Source organism: Pomacea canaliculata, linkage group LG14, assembly GCF_003073045.1.
Source record: "Pomacea canaliculata isolate SZHN2017 linkage group LG14, ASM307304v1, whole genome shotgun sequence".
In the NCBI taxonomy this organism is placed as follows: domain Eukaryota; kingdom Metazoa; phylum Mollusca; class Gastropoda; order Architaenioglossa; family Ampullariidae; genus Pomacea; species Pomacea canaliculata.
In genome coordinates, this window is record NC_037603.1 from 14,430,558 (window position 1) to 14,449,972 (window position 19,415).

General features: G+C 38.3%; 1 protein-coding gene and 1 long non-coding RNA gene across 7 annotated transcripts in view; one reads left to right on the forward strand and one right to left on the reverse strand.

The window, feature by feature from the left end:
* Nucleotides 1-1,447: 1,447 nt before the first annotated feature.
* LOC112555883 lies at nucleotides 1,448-5,548 on the forward strand. Of its 2 annotated transcripts, none has more exons than XR_003097551.1 (4): nucleotides 1,448-1,556; nucleotides 3,175-3,423; nucleotides 3,591-3,835; nucleotides 5,255-5,548. It is a non-coding gene; the product is annotated as an uncharacterized LOC112555883 (long non-coding RNA). The 2 variants fall into 2 exon arrangements; XR_003097552.1 differs by having other exon boundaries at nucleotides 1,468-1,500.
* Nucleotides 5,549-6,738: 1,190 nt separating this feature from the next.
* The window catches only part of LOC112555873 (multidrug resistance-associated protein 4-like), a 38,619-nt gene continuing 25,942 nt past the window's right edge, over nucleotides 6,739-19,415 (reverse strand). For all 5 annotated transcript variants that reach the window (XM_025224434.1, XM_025224435.1, XM_025224436.1 and 2 more), the window contains exons 12-26: nucleotides 19,038-19,219; nucleotides 18,354-18,450; nucleotides 17,639-17,824; nucleotides 16,836-17,011; nucleotides 15,756-16,030; nucleotides 15,552-15,631; nucleotides 14,745-14,895; nucleotides 14,026-14,256; nucleotides 13,416-13,516; nucleotides 12,612-12,803; nucleotides 12,313-12,468; nucleotides 11,740-11,829; nucleotides 11,289-11,461; nucleotides 10,750-10,855; nucleotides 6,739-9,710 (exon numbers count right to left, since the gene is read on the reverse strand). In XM_025224434.1, coding sequence (XP_025080219.1) covers nucleotides 9,003-9,710; nucleotides 10,750-10,855; nucleotides 11,289-11,461; nucleotides 11,740-11,829; nucleotides 12,313-12,468; nucleotides 12,612-12,803; nucleotides 13,416-13,516; nucleotides 14,026-14,256; nucleotides 14,745-14,895; nucleotides 15,552-15,631; nucleotides 15,756-16,030; nucleotides 16,836-17,011; nucleotides 17,639-17,824; nucleotides 18,354-18,450; nucleotides 19,038-19,219 — 2,904 coding nt within the window. In that variant the 3' untranslated portion in view covers nucleotides 6,739-9,002. The remainder of the gene's footprint in view (nucleotides 9,711-10,749; nucleotides 10,856-11,288; nucleotides 11,462-11,739; nucleotides 11,830-12,312; nucleotides 12,469-12,611; nucleotides 12,804-13,415; nucleotides 13,517-14,025; nucleotides 14,257-14,744; nucleotides 14,896-15,551; nucleotides 15,632-15,755; nucleotides 16,031-16,835; nucleotides 17,012-17,638; nucleotides 17,825-18,353; nucleotides 18,451-19,037; nucleotides 19,220-19,415) is intronic.

Genomic DNA, 19,415 nt, shown 5'->3' on the forward strand with positions numbered 1-19,415 from the left:
CAGCAGTATGTGATATACAACACCAGCACTTGATGTGTGCAATCACACCTCATGTACAAATAATTTTAATTACCAAGTGTTTTCTATTTATTCATGTATGTCCATCAGTGTTATTCTTCCTTGTGTGAAGAAGCACTTGAAAAAATTATTTTTCTTATCCACATCTTTTAATTTTAAAGTTATTTCTTATGTGGATCTACAGCACTAGCCTCTACCATTTGCAAATATCAACCACACACATGCAAAGTGTGTTGCTCATGAGAACCAAGACCAATTTAATGCCGGAGAATGATGGCTGCCTCCTGACTGAATAGGGGTCTGTTACAAGAACAACACTCACACACTTGTAGTAGTAACAATAATTTTGACAGTTTGCATGAGATATATCAAACTCTTTTATTTCACTTTTATCACAAATTTTATTTTATTTGAGAGAACCCAAAGAAACAATTTCTGTTTTCTTTCCTAAATCTTATTTATGAAAGACAGTACCTCATACTATATCTGTTCTGCTTGGGGACTGATTCTTCAGGACTGCAGCAAGTGCTGTCTGTATGCCGAGACTCACTGTCGGCCTCTTGCGAAGTGATCAGCGGTCAGTCTCGGCGAGCCTCTGGCCGGTCGTACTTCCGGAAGAGCAGCGCGAAAATGGAATTTAATGAGACGTTTGATATAAACAATATAATTACCGTAACTGTGTTGCTTGTTTGCACGTTTAACCAAACTCGTATCTATTTAGAACACAAAAGTATTTGCTTCACTAGTCGGAAATCTTTCGTATGAAATAATAAATAATATATGAATCGCATTTAAACTTCTAGATCTAGAATCATGAAGTGTTCGCTTATATATGCTTTACCTCGGTCTCTCGCTTTTATATAAAATCGGGTATTTCGTTGTTCTAGGCCTATTCATCTACAGCGAGCTTTTAAAAACAATATGAAGAATATTTAATCAATACACTTCTCAAGTAATTTAATGAATGACGCGATTATTAATAACTAAATTTATTTTTTTTTAATGGGCATATCCTTGGCTATGTGAAAATTGTCGCCTTATAGTCGCGAACTATAACATGAACAGGATAAAGAAAAGTAAGAGGTAAATAAGATCAGTGCCTTTAAAATGCATTCTTCTTCCAAGTGCCTTGAACAAATCTTGGCTCTCAGTAGATTGAAACTTGTTCTGATCTAGCGGCCTGTAGCATGAATAAGAGCCGCTGCCACTTGTCTTGATCTGTCGATATTCCTGCTCGCGGAAGCGGAAAAAAATTTACACCGAACGATTTGATACTTGCAGTTACATTCTACCAGCAGCAGTATCAACCGCCTTTTGTGCGTTTCTTTATTGTTACTCTTGCAGACTTTGCTGACACAGCCATTGAAGTCATTCGCTAAACCATGGTAGGCTTAACCGGAAGTTTTGAGGTCCCGAGCCTCGTTCTAGCAGTTAAGTGAAAAAAATCGTCTGCCATCGGTCCAGGGGATCTACGTGTACAAAGTATAATGTCTTTGCCGATTATTCTAGAATGTTCTGCACGGCAGTAATGTAACAAGGTAGCATGTCTTTGATTGCGACAAAGTAGAATATTTGCCGATGTAACAAAGTAGCATGTCTTTGATTGCGACAAAGTAGAATAGAATGTCCTTGTTCCTTTGCATCTGGATTCTAGAAGGTTCTGCAATGTTCAACACTGTTAAATGTCTTTTTTGCTTCGAAGTAGAATGTCATTGTTGCGAGGGAGAATTATAGGACTGACAGTGGGATGGGAGCTTTGGTGAATTTGAGAGAGAACAGTTATAGGCCAGACGCTGAGCAAAATAAAACATTTCACATCTCACACACTCTGCAGGACTTCGCAAACTGTCTGCCATCTCACACACTCTGTAGGACTTCGCAAACTGCTTGCCATCAGAATTTGCGAGACGACCAAGGTCTTTGGTTGAAGTCGCTCGATGGAAAGCAGTTGAATTTCGTCAGTTTTTATTGAATACTGGTATTGTTGCTTTGTCAGGACATTTGCCAACTGCCATGAATTCTAACTTCATGCTACTCGGTGTTGCTATGCACATACTTTTACGTAGGGATAAATCCAATACCTACAACTCTTATGCAAAATGTCTGCTGCAGTTGTTTGTTCAGAATTTTTCACAGCTGTATGGGGAGAACATGCTGGTGTACAATGTGCATGGTCTTCTTCATCTTGCTGATGATGCAAAGTTACATATGGTTCTTTGGACAATGTGTCAGCTTTTCCTTTTGAAAATTTTATGAGGAAGATTCTAAAGAGTGTGAGAAAGCCTTCCTTGCCTCTGCAACAAGTGATTAGAAGGTGGCACGAGGGAAGCTTTAGACAAGAAAAGGTCAAGCAGTATCAACAAGCCACTCTACATAAGAAACATCATGCAGGTTTGGTGCCACATGGAGTTACTTTTGAACGGCAGTTCAGAAAAGTGTGTACTGAGCACTTTTGCTCAGAGATAATTGTGTGTCATTTGGAAATGAAATGGCACTTGTTTGCAATATTCTTTCAGTTAATTCTCAGATCTATCTTGTTTATCAGTCTTTTACAACATCCACCACATTTTCACATACCTTGTTAAGTCAGATTTTCTGAGAATAAAGTTGAAAATGTTGCACGTGAGCTTAAAGTAAAGCCATTGGCAGATCTTACTTCCAAGAATGTCATTCTTCCATACAGACAAGGCTTTGTTGTCATTCCAGTGATTCATTTCAATGATTAAAGTGTAGTGTCTTATAGTTTGTAACCCTGTGCGTGAATGAATAAATACATAAGGGAGGCAACACTGGAACCTGACTTGGTCCTCCATTGATTGTTTGGTACTTTATGTTTGTATATATTATGTAAAAAAAAATTTCTTTATTTCTGACTTTTGAGCTTTTGCCCAATATCTGAATTCTCCGCCCTGTATATATAGTTACTATCTTTGATGTGAGTTTACAACAAGAAATCAGAACCATTCTTAAAATTAACACCATGCAAATGTTTTTAAAATCCTCTTATATACGGTGTATCATAGATAGCTGTCTTTATTGCATATAATTTATTTTACACAGTTTGATCTCTTGTTATCATTTTAATTTTTTTTTCGATCTCGGGCGGGGTTAAATCTCCGCCGTGACCACAATGCGTTTTTTTAAAATTATTTTCAGCGTCGCCGCCCTACACACAATGCACCTGCGGACGCTGAAGGGGGTGGCGACGATGACGCCAGGCCCGAAAACGCAGAAGCTGCGCCTGCATTCAATGCAGGCGGGGATAATGGCGGAGAAGTAAATCCTGCACTTCTGACGATAAATCGTTGGCTCAGGCACGTCCCGCCCGAAGAGATGGCGAGGATGGAGCATCACTTGCTGGAAGCGTCAGGGGATGCTATTTCAGTCTACATCCCACAATAAAGCGTGAGTTTCAATTCACTCAAGGAATTTATGATCATATGCATATGTTTAAATCTCCGCCGTGACCACATTAGAACATCGGCTGCCCTACGTGCCGACCGGCATAACGGGCAATAATCTAATCTAAATAAATCGTGACCACATTGCGTTTTTTTTTTTATTATTTTCAGCGTCGCCCTGCCTACAATGCACCGGCAGACGCTGAAGCGGGTGGCGACGATGACGCCAGGCCCGAAAACGCAGAAGCTGCGCCTGCGTTCGATGATCAGGTGATAATGAAGGGGAGATAAATCCTGCACTGTTGACAATTAATGGTTGGCTCAGGCACGTCCCGCCCGAAGAGATGGCGAGGATAGAACACAACTTGTTGCAGGCGTCGTGGAATGCCATTTCGGTGTACATCCCAGAATAAAGCGTGAGTTTCAATTCACTCAATGAATTTATGATCATATGCACATAGAAATTATCAATTTGTCCGTGTATGACAGCAGTTTAACACGAAAGTCCTGGCAGCCATTCCTCCCCTTCCAACCCCCATGACCCCGTGTCACGCAAGAATGGACTGAGAGCAAAGACTGCAGCAGATCAAGGCGAAACATCTTTCTTGCTAAAGCTCTCACACCAGCCGCCATGTATCATAATTATTGTTGTTTTTAGCTCGGGTGCTGACAGTGCCACTAAATCCTCCCGATCGTAAATACTCTACCTACCTGTTAGTCTTGGCCAGATAATGATTAGGTCCAGCCTCACCGGTCTTTTTACTCGCATGCCTCTACCCAGACTTGTCCTTGTGTGCGCACTCTTCGTGTTATCGACAAAAGTGACCTCACATCCTACACCCGCATCAGAAGGGGTGTGTGTGCTCGTGCTTATGGTCATGTACTTTAGGGGGTGAGTGAGGTGTATGTCTGTGTGTGTGTGTTTGTGTCTCTGTGTGTGCCTGTGTGTTTGTGTCTGTCTGTCTGTGTGTGTGTGATGGACTAACGCATGTACAGAATCAGGGAAAGTGCCACCCACTCACACACACGAGCCATGATGCTTGTGACCGAGTGACTGCTTGGTACAACAGTTCTTGTCACGTGACTAGAAACCAAAGAAGTTAGCGGAACATCTGATGGCGGACAGACGCTAAGTCAAGTATTTGTTCTGTCATTTTGTGTTGATTTCCATTTTCAAGAAAAAAAACAACAGTCGGCAAAAAGCACAAATCAGCAAATAATAATATCATGTATGACATATATAAGTAAAATGAAAATGTGCTTACAATCTTCTAGCTGACCACACTCACCGACACACACTCATTGAGGATATACTTATATATGTACACATGCACACTGCTTTAGTCTTATTCATTTCATTAAATTATGCAAACTATCTGGGCTGCAATATAATACAAACGCGGCAGCTTTTTTGTTTTTTGTTCAGCCTTTTTACCGAAGCTGCAACCATTCCATCATTGTTCCGTGCGGAGCGAGAGACAGAAATGTGATGTCCGCCCCTCACGTGACCTGTCTGCCCTGACCTTATTTCCATCAAATTAAAAAAAAACAAACTTAAACCTGGAAGACATCTTAAAATCTCAATAAATACAGAATACAGCAGGACAGGCTGATAATAAACAGAATACAGCGGAACAGTATGTTTGTTTGTGTGTAATTTATGTCTTGTATATCTATAAGGCATACGTGTAACCGAATCTTCCAGTCTTCATGATCATTAGTCGCCCCGCAATCTGTTCCCTATTAATAGAGTTCGACAAACACGGTAGCACAAGAACTGTTTTAGACAATGAAGCCGTTGTATGTGAAGAATAATGTAAATAATGTGTCAGCAGGTGCTCCAGTCATGTCAGACCGCCATCTCATCAAGGGGCAGGACGGGGCAACGTTTGTGTGGAGGATGGATCCACTTTCCACCAACAAGGCTGGAGGCTTTGTTTTTTGTTTTGTTTTTTTTATTCACATTCATCTGCTTGCTATGGTATAAACATTGCAGAAAGCTCCATTTGATCTTAGTGTGACATTGATAATGTTGATCCTGAGGACTAATTTAAAAAAATTATAAGAGACCATGAAGTTGCATGTTTGATAAAAGTGTTCAGATCAAAATACAACACCCATCATGCTTTTGCTGTTGGATGTTTCTTGAATTAAGAGAAGAGAACGTATGACATGTATGACATTATGTGTTTGTTGTAGGGTGTCGGGGTCACCCTCAGCATGTCACATTCATGCACCCCTGTGTCTGCATGCGCTTTCATTCCACAAAACAAAGACTTGGTTATGGGCTTCTCATTTGTACTATTGACGGGGTTTGGGCCTACAGGCAACTGCAGTTATTCACATCAAACCATAAATATATGGAGACCGATATTATTGTGATAAAGTGTCATATAATACTTCAATACCTAGGTCTCATCCCAGCACACGCGATCAAACAGCATCTGTTGTAGCCACCCCGCCAGCGGGACCTCGGGCTGTTTATTGATGCAGATCTCTCCATGTGCAACCATGTCAGTTCTGTTGTGGCTAAGTCCTACTACCTTTTGAGGACTTTAGGTAGGCTATGGCCCATGCTGACTGAAGCTGCTGCACACTTACTGTGGCTACCATCACATCACGACTGGACTACTGTAACAGTGCATTGTGGGGTATACCTGCTACTCAGTTGGATCAACTCCAAAGAGTTCAAAACAGCTGCTAGGATTGTCACCCGTGCAAAGTCGTCCACTGAGCACATCACCCCTATGCTACAGAGCCTTCACTGGCTCCCAATGAACAAGCGCATTGTTTACAAAGTACTTTCCATTGCCCAGTCCTGCATGTCTAAAACTGCTCCTGACTATTTGCAGGAGATAGTTCCTCCTTACCAGCCGTCACGTGGCCTGCACTCAGGCTCCCAGTCACGCTTCTGTCTCCCTGCAGTGACCTAATGAGAGTAGTAAGCGGTAACAACTGGGGCACCCACCCAAAATCTCTACTTAACCTATATCAAGCCCATGTAATGAAAAAACTGCTATACGCAGCCCCACTCTTAGTTCACCTGAGGGCTAACCAAATAGCTAAACTCCAATCAGTACAGGCCAGGGCTCTAAAAGTAGTATTGGGTGTACCCTCACACACACCAAACCTGTCGGTACTGGCAGAGACGGGACAAAAACCAATAGACCTGATTATGAAGGAGAGAACAGCCAACGTCTACTTCAAGACACAGTACTTTACACAGTAAAAGACAGTACCTCATACTATGTCCGTTCTGTTTGGGGACTGATTCTGCAGGACTGCAGCAAGTGCTGACAGTAAGTCTGATATTGCAATGTACTGTCAGAATGTCATCTTTAATTTTGTGCATTCACAGAGTTTCCGAACAGCCAAAAATCAGTTGACAAGTCAGGACAATACTCTCCACTGGTTAAAGTGGTTATGTGTGAGCTTTAAAAAAAAAAAGTTTTTTAACATTGATAATACAAGTTCTTCAAATACAAAGAAATTTAATGTGCCAAAATTATAATATATGCTGGTAAACATTTAGAACTAGAGACAAATTAGAGGTTTAGTTTGTGAACATTAGGCCACATGTCATAACAAAAAGCAGTTTTGGGAAGAAGCTGCTTTTATTGTCAAAGTGCTCATCGGATATAAACTGCGAAGTGTGCTCACACACACAAGAAATATTGTGTAGATGCACTGAGCTCAACATTGAAATGTGATCAGATTAATGTCCTAAATAACATATAAAAAAAAATCACATTCCTGTAATCATATAGTTAAAAATGTTTTATTTACATATAAAATAGAATAAAAATCAGAAAGAATAATTCCAAATATACATCTTAAAATAGTAGCCATTTGAAGTCTGACATGCAATTAGGAATGCTGTAGACTTTCTGCAATCATTTTTCCAATAAGACATTTTTGTCTGTTTGAAGAAAAAAATAAAACACGAGGTTTCATGAGGTTGAAATAAAAATATGACAAAGTCCATTATTGCTTACGTGATCTTCATTAAACTAGTCTTTACATCTAAATTAATAGTGACAGTATATTCGCATTTAAAAAAAATAATCTGATAAAAGTTAACAGATGTTAATACTTTCTAGGTTTTAAAAATTAACTTTTATGAAATGTCTCAACTTTTATAGTCTTTGCTGACACTTCACTTGCAACATTAACATATTCCAATCTCTGTCCAATCACAAGTTGCTTATATATTCCCACTAACTCCAGACCAACAAAACTACATTAGTGAAAACAAACAATGCAACCTATATGCAAGCAATCAGTTCACTTTCACAACTGTGTAAAAAGCCTGCTGACCAGCTGGCAGACTTTGAACAGATTCTGGTGTCCTTTCTTCAGCAACATTAATTCGAAGATGTGACCCACAGCAACACAAAGCAATTAAAGATTTCAGTACTGTCACAGAATGGTAGGAGTTTTCAGGGAAAGAAGAGACAAAAAAAAAAAAAAACAAAAAAATGGGGGAAAACTCATCAAAAGAAAGTCATCAGGAACGTAGGTACACCCACTGATACAAAAGAATCTCTACTCTCTTCACCATCACTGCAATCATTATGCATAATTCCTTCACCAAACAAAGCCAATGACTTCAAACTAACAAAAAAATGAAACAATAAGAGTATTTAATATTACAGATAAACCAGTAGACAGCAAAAATCATAAAATCAAATTCCTCTCAAGAAAAGTTGCAATGACTTTTAAAATGCAGTTTCAAAATATCAATATGGAGAAACAAGAGATTCATGAAAGGTGGCAGGTGAGTGAGAGTAGAGATGGCCAATGTATCAGCGGAATACAACATACTATTGAAATTCAATCTGAGATTAAGAAGCCCTTTGGAGAAAAAAAAAGGCATGAAAAAATTCAGACATGACAGACCAACAGAAAAAAAATTAAATGTACTATCTACATGTAGTATGAGATAATTTTAAGAGGTTTATTATTCAGTATAGATATTTCATTTTCAAATGAAACATTGAATTTGTTGGAGCTTGATCTCACATCAATAAAATAAAGCAGACTGGTGAGTTCTTTTCATTCAGACCTCTCTCTCAATTAAACGAATTTTAAATGAGTTTGGAAAGTCTTAATATGAAGGTCTTATTGGGAAGTATAAACAAACAGTTGAAAGACCTCAAAAGAAAAATCATGAATTCATAATCAAAACTGTCTGAAATAAAAATATTTCCTACATTTATACAATTTTTAGAAAATCTAAATGAGCTATTAAATGATGCCAATCTGAAATTATTATACATAAAATGACAGATAAAAGGAATGATATCACTACAAAAATTGTAAATTTGGGGGAAATCAGTGGGTACAATTTTCTTAACTACCTCTTCATTCTTCATCAACTCCTGACTGATGTTGAGTTATTGTCAACCAAACCTGGCATAATCAATGGTTCTAATTCTGAGAACATCTCTATTTGTTCTCCTTCAGGTCTATTACTCTTTAAAAATGTGTCTACAGCTGTTTCCTTGTCAGAAAACTCACTGGGACCATCATTGGTTCTAGTCATATTACGCAAGTCTTGCTTTGAGCTGGGCAGTGAAGTTTCTACCATAGCTTCACTAACATCATTGGAGAGGCTGTCCCTGTGATCTTTGCTGTCCAAACAGCTTCATTCACGTCTGTGCCAATACCAGATTCCATCTTTGGTAACAGACACTGCGAAGTATCATCAACATCCTCTGTGATCTCAATCCCACTGTTTTCAAGAATATCATCATTAGACCCAGCTTTCACTAAATCACCCTTGTTCATAAACTCGTCATCGACCTGAGAAAAGTCAGAAACTGATGAGTTGTTTCTGGTATCTGATTCAGACTCAGCACTGTTGTTCTGCCCACTGGTAACAGTTGAAGCCTCTTCAGAAGCATCTATGCTCTTCCTTTCTTCAGCAGTGTTATCAACTTCCTCCTCTTCATCGTCATCTTCCCTGCTCGCATGATTTAGCAGACTGTGAAAGCTCTCAGCAAAGGCTATGGGTGCATCCAACTTTATGTTATTGATTACAGCCACTTTGTTTGGGGATTTGACTTTCGTTGCCACTTCTTGAGAAACAGTGTGAGACAAAGGCATTTCTACTTCCTTGGTAGACCTGGGGATTCCCCGCCTCATGAAATAGGCATCTGCAGCAATGGTGGACAAATACTCTGAATCTGCCTTCCCAGTCTGTTGCACCATGCTGTAGAACAGGCCTGACTCACGTTGAAGTAGCAGATGCGGCTCTTCAAACTGTACAATGCAGCCATCAGATAACACCTGTACGCAAAGGTAAAAAAATTAGTGAAACATTTTTTAAACATAGAAGAATGCTTGCATCTGGTGAGAATGATAACCATCAAAGGTGTGGTTTACTCTGAAACAGCCCAAACAACTCACTGTTTGAGGACCTCATTTTCATTTTACTGGAAGAAAATAATAAAATTGTATGATTTCCTTCAGTATTGCTGGGAACAGATGAGATGACTTTCCTGGCATTTATTATGGCATTAAGGAGGTGTTGGTTCATTATATTCACATCCTGGTCAATCTGGTAAACATTATTAATGCATTTACACTGACTCTTAGAGTAGTAAATATTATTTCACAAAGCTTAACATGCTGCTGTGTGACGAAGTCAACAAACAACGCAAAAAAATCTTAAAAATCAAACAACTCCAACAAAATTTTAAAAAGTAAAGAAAAAGGCATCCAAAACAGAAATCTGTAGAGTTATTACCAAGCCATGTTTACTGGATAATGATAGAAGAAACCAGAGATAATTTCCTGTGGGAAAGGTAGATAATCTTTTAAGTAGGAAAACGAGACAGGAGATAATCTCCTTCATGGTAAAAGCACTTTAAGGTCTTATGGATGTTCATTGTTGGAATTTGCAAAAAAACTTCTGTAACACTGTTCAAACAATATGTAATACTGCTGGTGATAAATGAATGTTCAGATTTAATATTAAAGAAAAGCTTGATGGGCAAGAACATGGGGAGTAAAATGCTACTTGTTCTATGATTTCTAATAACAATGATGTTAATAAGAAATATAACTTAACCTAAAAAGTATTTTGCCAAGACAACATTGGCACTCTATGCAGCCAAATTTTCCTGCCACCAAATTTACAGACATCAAGTACATTTATGTGCAAACACCCACATACATTTACATATGTATGCACACATGAACATATATATGTATATATATTTTTGAAAAAGTGAAAAATAAAAAGAGGAGGAGGTGAAAAAGGGGGAGGCGAATGGGAGGGGAGAAAAGTCAAGAGGGAGATAGCCCAATCAGAAATCCTACTTACCATCACCCTGTCGGAATCCATGACTGTGTGAAGTCTGTGTGCAATTGTCAACACCGTACAGTAGCGAAACTTACTGCGTATGGTTTCTTGAATCAAGGAGTCTGTTCTGCACTCAAAATATTTACACGCAGATTTAGCGATCACGAGTCATAAGGGTATAGGTGTATTTTTTCCCCCAAATTGTCTTCACATTATACTATGAAAAACATGGCAGTTTGTTTAGGGTAGTTTAGCATTAGACAGTCTCTTTCTAGCTCTGCCATGGGAACATTGGAAACATTTCCCAGCTGGGCAGCTTGCTTTGGTCTTCTAAGGATTGTAGCCACTGTGGCTACTTTCTACACACCAGCCTTTCTCTGTCGAAATTACCAGATAACTGTCCCTATAGCTCTTCCCACAGCACATGTATACATGATATTCATCTCTCTGACTAACAAACTGCCATAAAGAGTCTTTATGCTAAATAAATATATAATGCTTCTTCATTAAAAATGCCAATGATTAGGTTGTAAAAGAAAATCCAGGTCATTTCAACTTACATAGGATCCACATTAGCAGTAGCTTCATCAATGAGCAGAATGCGATTGTGACGCAAAATAGCACGAGCAAGGCAGATTAACTGCCGCTGCCCCACACTGAAGTTGACTCCACCTTCTGAGACCTGTGTTTCCAGGCCAGCAGTAAGCTCTTCTATGGCCGACTTAAGCTGCACCTAATGAGGTAAAGCACAGCAAATCATTCTCTGAGATCTCAAACCAATTGAACAGGTGAACACAGCTCTCAAAAAACAATTAACTTTAAATATCTCTGACTCAATTAGTTGGATTGCACAATTGTTGGCATCTTTTTTTGGTCTAATCAACAACAGCCTAAGCTCAAACTGAGAAATCACTAAGTTAACAGGAGAAATAGTATGAATGACCATGACAAGAAATTAACTCAAGCTACAGGGTCAACGTCAGGGACAATGATACATCAGTAAGTTTTCACCTCCTCTAGGGCAGTCCACAGCTGGTCATCCCTGTGCTGAAAGAAAGGATCCAGGTTCCTACGTAGTGTGCCAGTGAACAGAACTGGATCCTGTTATCAAAGGAAACAATGTTACACCACAGTCCCTTCATATTCATTATGCTACAGATGAGACTAGCAGCAGCTAATTTCCCATTAGCATGTATATACAATTTTGGAATCTGGGAACAGATGAAGTTTGTGATGGTGGTGGGAAGTGGGGAGTATTATTGTTTTATGCAGATCGACCAACTAAGGCTATTTCACGGCAAAGCAGGTGTAAGGATGTAAGCGAGATGAGATCTGAACCCATGAGAGTTAACCTTCACTGGACTGGTGATAGGTGTTAACCGTTGCACCATCAGTCCAACATTTTGCAATTCCTCAGATTCCTCCATGTTATAAACTAATAGAGAAAGCCAATACCAACAGGAGGAAATATTAAACTGATGAAAAGATCCATGGTAAAGAAAGCACAAAGATTTGTAAAGGATTCTGGCTGAAAGAGGTAGAGAGAAGAAAGGAAAGAAAGATATAAAGACTTTGATAACAGACCTGAGGGATAATGGAGATGTTCTTGCGTAGGTCATGCAAACCTAAAGAGCAGACATCAACACCATCAATCAACAGCTGACCTCTGGGTTCTACCAGACGAAACAGACAGGTAATCAGTGAACTCTTTCCAGCTCCAGTTCTTCCCACAATGCCAATCTGAAACATCACCAAGCCTGTTCAGCCTGCAGGTGATTATGTGATAAATGAATTTCAGCCCACATTTTAGTAAGAAAATGAATATGGAAATGCTATAATGGAAATGAGTACAGATATTGAGTTATATATTCATCTTTAATTACCTTTTCCTTTTCTCGTATACGGAAAGTGAGATTTTTCAAAACATCAGGACTGTTGGGAAAATATCTTAGGTTCATGTCATTAGCCTCAATGGTGCCTGCATTTGGCCAGTTGTCTGGTGGCTTTTTGTCTGATTCTAGTGGTGCTTCTGTAGGTAGCTGAGAGTATTCAAGAACCCTTTCAACTGATATCATCTGAAAAATGAGGAATCAAATCACCAAATAAGAGGACAAAGAACTTGTGTGTGATAATGTGTTACAAGGTCTAAACAGCATGGACACATTTGATATACTATTCTTGAAGCTCAAAGAAAATGCATGAAACATACCAAGTCAGCCAACAACAACTTTCTCTCATATATGTCTCCCATTTTTTTTAAGACAAACAGCTCATTGCATTTTACTTATGATGGATATAACAACAAAGCTTTGTTTTCTATCCTAATACCACCCCAGCGTCAGGTCAGCTATAAGCTTTGCAAGAATTCTAAATAATGGCAAATGTTTGCTGCTTTGACGCACATTTTACTGTTAAGGATTTGTCACCAGCAAACCTAAAGACCTGTGGAATATTTTCTTATGACTATTGAGCTATATATAAGGATATGCCAATACACTGGAAAAACAGAGCAGCAAGCAGTGTTAAGTTAAAATGACACTTCAAGGCATGTAAGAGCCATTTTTACCTAAAAGATACATCCCACACAACTTAGGTCTGCTTTATTCAAACAAAAGACAATATGCAATTAAAAGGAGACAAAAAGGACTTGGTCACAAATATATCGACTTAAAAAAACTTCTACAAACCTGATTTTCAACCTCTGCACTCTGCCGCACACCCCACTGGAACATGCCCATCAATGTCATGGAGTAAGTAATAGAAAGACCCACCAAGCCAGCGTCTAGAGCTGAAATGAAATGCAGTCATCAAAACAGTTATATTTAATTACTTTTTTTCTTAACATCTGACATATTTTCCATACATGACTATATACTTGTGACTGAATCTGCTTTAATACACGAATGTTATAAAAAGTGTGCAGAAAATTAAAGTAAATCAGATGTTGCACAGCACTGTTTTAAAGATATAGCAGAAATCTTCTTCAATGAAACGTAACAAAATTAATTTATATGGCAGCTAAGCGGAGAAGCAGTTTAAGCATTAATAACCCAAACTAAAACTTCATACAAGCTTTTAATGTTGGATTCTTACTTTCTTTATCTTTTGAATAACAAATGCAACTATGAGAGTGTTTAAAAGAACAAAAACAAACTTCTGCACCAAATGGCAAAGTTGAAACACTGGCGGACATGGAATCTCAGATAAAGTAGACATAGTTTAAACATGCTTTCCAGTAAATTTGTATTCGCTTATACATATCATGCACACACAAAAGTAAATCCTACTCAGACTCACAGCCTGATGCCAGGACGGAGCAGAAAGTGACTGAGGTTACAAATAAGGCACACAGCCAATCTAGACGAACTGCCAGCCAGCGAGAGATCGACAAGAACAAGAACCAGGCCTCTGAGTGCAGGTCCTGGTGGGCATCAAATTCCTGCTGACACTTGTCTTCCATGGTAAAGGCACGTATTGTATGTAGGCCCTGCAGTGATGCACTGAGGTAGGTGAACACTGGGCTGCGGCCTGTGGGTAAAGTAATAAAACTTTACAATTCTTTTTATAAAGCTTTTACGGACAAATTAATTCCCTCATCTAAACTTATGATGTGTTGTGATATCTTTACTCAGAAATATCTGAAAATCATTTCTATTTCATCCTGACTTTCTTCAAAATTATTGCCACTAACATGTCTTTAAAATCTAGAAGTTCGGTCTCAGTGCTATCAGTGCACACTGCATATCAAAGGAAATGGGGAGGGGAGAGACACTGTTCGCCATTTGTTGTAAAGGGAGAGACAAAAACTGTGCAACTCACTCGCTCAATCCCCTCCCTCTCTTGTAAGTCTTTCAGTTTCTCTCATAGGGTACCCTCACAAATTACAGTTGTTCCAGTCACTCTTTTCAGTAGAAGTACATCATAATTTGCTAAATGTAGGGGACTTACTACTTGTTGTTTACTTGGTGATAACAGGATTGTTGATAAGGCAAACTTAAGTGAGAAAATCTACTTACAAATTCCTTCTAGACGTTTAATGCTGCGTGAAGTGTACAGGTAATATCTGCGGATCCACATGAAGAGAATCACCAGAGGTAAGGTAGGAATGAAAACCCATGGGTTGACAAAGCCAGCAACCAGAATGATGCCAATTATCAACAGGAAACACTGACAAAGAAAAATCATAACTATTTAAGCATCAATGCATCACACTTAAGATCGCATGACACTGCAAAACTTACTATAAACAGACCAAAAGATATATTAACAATTACTCTATTTGGCCTAATGAAGTCACAGAAACATTAGAAATCGGGAGACAGCAAATTTTCCTGTCTAAAAGGCCTAAAGTTGCCCATACTATAACAACATGATCCCGCTCTTGGCTTAGAGCCAAAGCAGACATCCTGGGAAGATCTAGTATGAATTGAAAGTGGTTTTATAGCTATTTAATAAGGTCAACAAATTATTACAAATGATCTATTTTAAAGGTGAAACTTCTTGTGGGCATTTTTCGTGCCAGTGACTTGTTAATAAAATGTTAATTAAAGAGATTATATCTTAATAATAGTAAATTGTCTCAAGGTTTAATTTTTTCACCAGTCTAATGCATTATGATTTACACAGCAGGAACTCACTTGTCTGATGAGTAATGACATACACGGCAGGACCCTAGCTATGACTGGGTTATGATCAACGCTGCATGATGTATCAACTCTAAATTTTCACAAGCCCAGTTCTGAGCATGCAAAAATTGATCCACATTAGGTAAACAGATGTATACTTTCCAGTCTTAATTGAAAATACTATAATCATAAACTTGCCTGCACAAAATCGAAGAAGGTAATGGGCAATAGATCATCCATGTGTCCAACATCCTTTGCAAATCGATTGAGAATTCGCCCTGAAAGCAAATACAATACACTTCATGTGGTCAGGTGTTTCATTCATAGATGGTGACAGAGTTGAACAGGTGCATGACGAAACAGTTCAAACCTACATAAACACACTGCAGTTAAGACACTCACCAACAGGATTTGTATCAAAGAAGCTGATGGGAGCTCTCAAGATTCTAGTAAACATGTTGTTGTGCAGCTGCTGAGAAGCATCAACAGCAATTTTGAAAAACAGCAAAGCACGCATCATCCCAAAAATAAAAACACCACCAATAATGCCGGTGAAGATGTAGATATTGCGATGACTATCAATGTAAGGGACAGTAACATTGGTCTCATTATAACCCAGTGACAGGTAATAATTATGCTGCTTTAGAGCTGCCATGCGAATCTCTTCATCATTAGACCTGTAGAAATAGAAAAAAAAGTGTGGGAACAATACTATCAATAAATGCAATACAAACAGCCAGTTACTTCAAAAGATCGAATGATGCCTTGCTACATGCATTATTTTGAAAGCCTATTTATCAATGCAACACTGATGTAATAACTTAACCCACCTGTTGATGTGCCTTGTTAAGCCAGACAAATTTTATTTTTCTTTCCTTTGCAAACAAATAATGCTACAGGGGGAGAGGATGCTGCATTTAAAAGCCAAATTATTTTTTTCACATTTACTTTCCCTTGGTTTGACCAGATATCTAATCTTTTTCAAATTAACTCTTTTGTGGTGAAGCAAACAAAATATGTCCATGAGACTGACATTCCATTATTTTCTGCATTTTGGTCTTGCAAAAACATCAGAATTACTATGTACTGTGTGATTCTGATCATCTTCTTTCACTATAGGATGATTTAAATTAACTTTACTAATTCAATAACTGGAATTTTTACCCATCCTGAGCCTTCACTGTGGTCCTAGTTTTAAAACAAAATTTCTCTTGAAAAGCAGTTTGAGGAAAGCTGATTTCTGTGGATTTTCTAAAATAACAAAGCATGCTTTTGCCTCAAGGCAAAAATTGTTTATATTTATAGAAAATGAAAACTGATAAAAATCATATACATATTGTCATACAACCCTTTTTTTTAAATGGTCATGGTGACATGAAGTAAAGAGTTTGCCTGAAAGGGAGGTGATGAGTATAGAACACAGAATAAAAATAATAATACAGGAAATTACAGGATGGAAGACATGAGGAAAACGAAACTCACCACCGAGACAGCCACCAGTCACTCGTGATGTAGGTTCCCTGAGCCACCAGGTTGATGAGGACCAGAACAATGAACTTGATGATCCCAGACCCTGCCTTGAAGTATTCCACGTAAATCTTTAAACCAACTGTCCCTTCTTGTCTCTGTTCTTCTTCTGGCAACTGCACAGGCTCGGGCTAAAAAGAGATTACCTTATAGTTTTGATGCTGGACAGTCAAGTAGTCTTTAGGCTTATATAGCAAAGAAACATGCGAAAGAGAGAACCTCCTGTTTGGTTAAAAAAAAGGTTTGAGTTCATTCACTAATAGCAAGGATACAGAGTTTGCTTAAAGTTTATTACAAAGTACTCATTCCCCAAACATAGCTATCTTCTATTTGCACAATACTGCTGTATGCATTTACACACTAACATCTTCACCAGTGCATACAGGGAGGTAAAATTTGTGAAGTCATATTTGAAAATAAGTACAACTAACAGATGGTCCCATCTTTCTTGACCTACAAGTTTTGTAGCTTTTCAGTTTTTGGGAAGGAGTTTTTAGAAATTAGTATCTTCTAATGAATCAAACCAGTCATTTCAAAGTGGTTTTTATGTGGATCTTCAAGGAACTTATTTTCTTCACAACATATCCCAAAAAAACACTCCAAAAAAACAATAAAGTTTTTTAACATATACTACCTTCATAACATCAATAAATCCTGGAATTTCATTTACTCATGAAAATATCATTACACACCATGGCACATTCGTTTAATTTCTTCAAAGCATCAGATAAGAAACTCTTTCTTTTATCTTTAGTCACCTCAAAGTCGGAGCCAATGGAGATAAGTGACATGTGGGAACCAGCTTCCAGGGCAGCAGGGAGTCCATGGGCTAGGGGTGTAGCTGGCACTTCCTCTTCCTCCTCCTCACTGGCCTTCAACAGGGCTGCAAAGTCAATCCCTGAATTGGATAGCTCTTCATAAGTTCCCATTCCAACAGCTTTGCCCTAAACAGAACATAAAGACAGATGAGGGAACATATTGGAAAAATACAAATATGCAAAAAATCCCACAGCCACATTTAAGTTTCACAATGTATAAAGGCAAAGGAAAGTGACCATATGTGGTCCAGAAAACCATGTGGAAAGGTGGAATAACACACTCTCCTACAGCCTTCTTCACCTTCACTGATAAAGCAAGTACTCTACAAGCAGGTCTCAAACCAGAAACCTGCTCCGCAGTCAAGCGAACTGATCGCTAGGCTGTGATTCCTTCCATTATTTATTATTTTCTGTTTACAATTACATTTTTACTCCTCGCAGCCATCTGGACATTTTTATGATTTATAAATGATGTACATGATTTATGAGAAATTGCATTTGTTTCAGTTGAAGAACATGAGGGTGTAAACCCTCTCAATTTCTTGTAGTGATAAAGGTAAACATAGTTCTGTAACCTTGCAGCTGCCAGGGAGTAAGGTGTAGAGACCATACTCAGCTTATTACGATGGTGGTGACATAGTGAACACAATCTTACCTCATCTAGAATGAGAATGGCATTTGCAGACTGCAGATATTGCAACTGATGAGTCACCAGTATTCTGGGTTTTTTCCGCAGCTCTCTCAAAATGCATCTGAAGAGAATCGATTCACAACACTAATAATCTCAAGCTTATATCAATAAAAATTTTAATTATTTGTAGACTGATGAAACACTGAAGGTTTTTCTAATAGTAATAAAGGTATTTACAAAGTGCCTAACTCAAGTACCCACCAAAACAAACAGTGGCCTGAGGAAAAATAAACCAAAAGAACACATTTGAAGATATGCATACATGAGTTCAAAAAACCAACGCAAAAAGTGTGTCTTTAGGGGATGACCTGAAAGTAGAGATTGAGAATGTCTGTGAAAGTAAAGAGAACTCCGAAGCAGGTCCACAAACAGAGTTGTTAATTGTTCCGGTAACTTTCAAAACAAATTGCTAAATTGGTATCTTTGATGCTACTATTAAGCCTGAAATCTTAATCAGCATTTAGAATCAGTCAGATATAGCATTATTTATTTATGGGGTTAAGTAAAAAAAAATTATTTATTGCAGCTTCACTCACATGAAGCAAAATGCAAAAAAGGGGATACGCTCTGAAAAAGAACAGATATTTGAAATGAATGGCATTAAATAAAGCACACAACTTTCACTACAGACCATATTTAGTGTGGTACCTGTCAAATATGTGGCGACCAACAACTGAATCTACGGCACTCAACGGATCATCAAGAAGGTAGATGTCAGCTTCTGTGTACAATGCTCTTGCTAGACTGACTCTTGCCCTTTGGCCTCCGCTCAGGCTGACTCCACGATCCCCAATCAATGTACTGTCACCAAGGGGCATGATTTCTAAATCCTGTAAACAACAATTTTTTTCATCTATAGTGTTCTGGTTTTAAACTGTATAGACATTCCTTCTATCAATATTGTAAAACCAAATGAGTGGGGATAAACTTAAGCAAAAAAATTAAAGATCACATGAGTGCATAAAAATACACATACATGAAAAAGAATGCACATAAGGATGCACATACACACAGATATAATTGCTC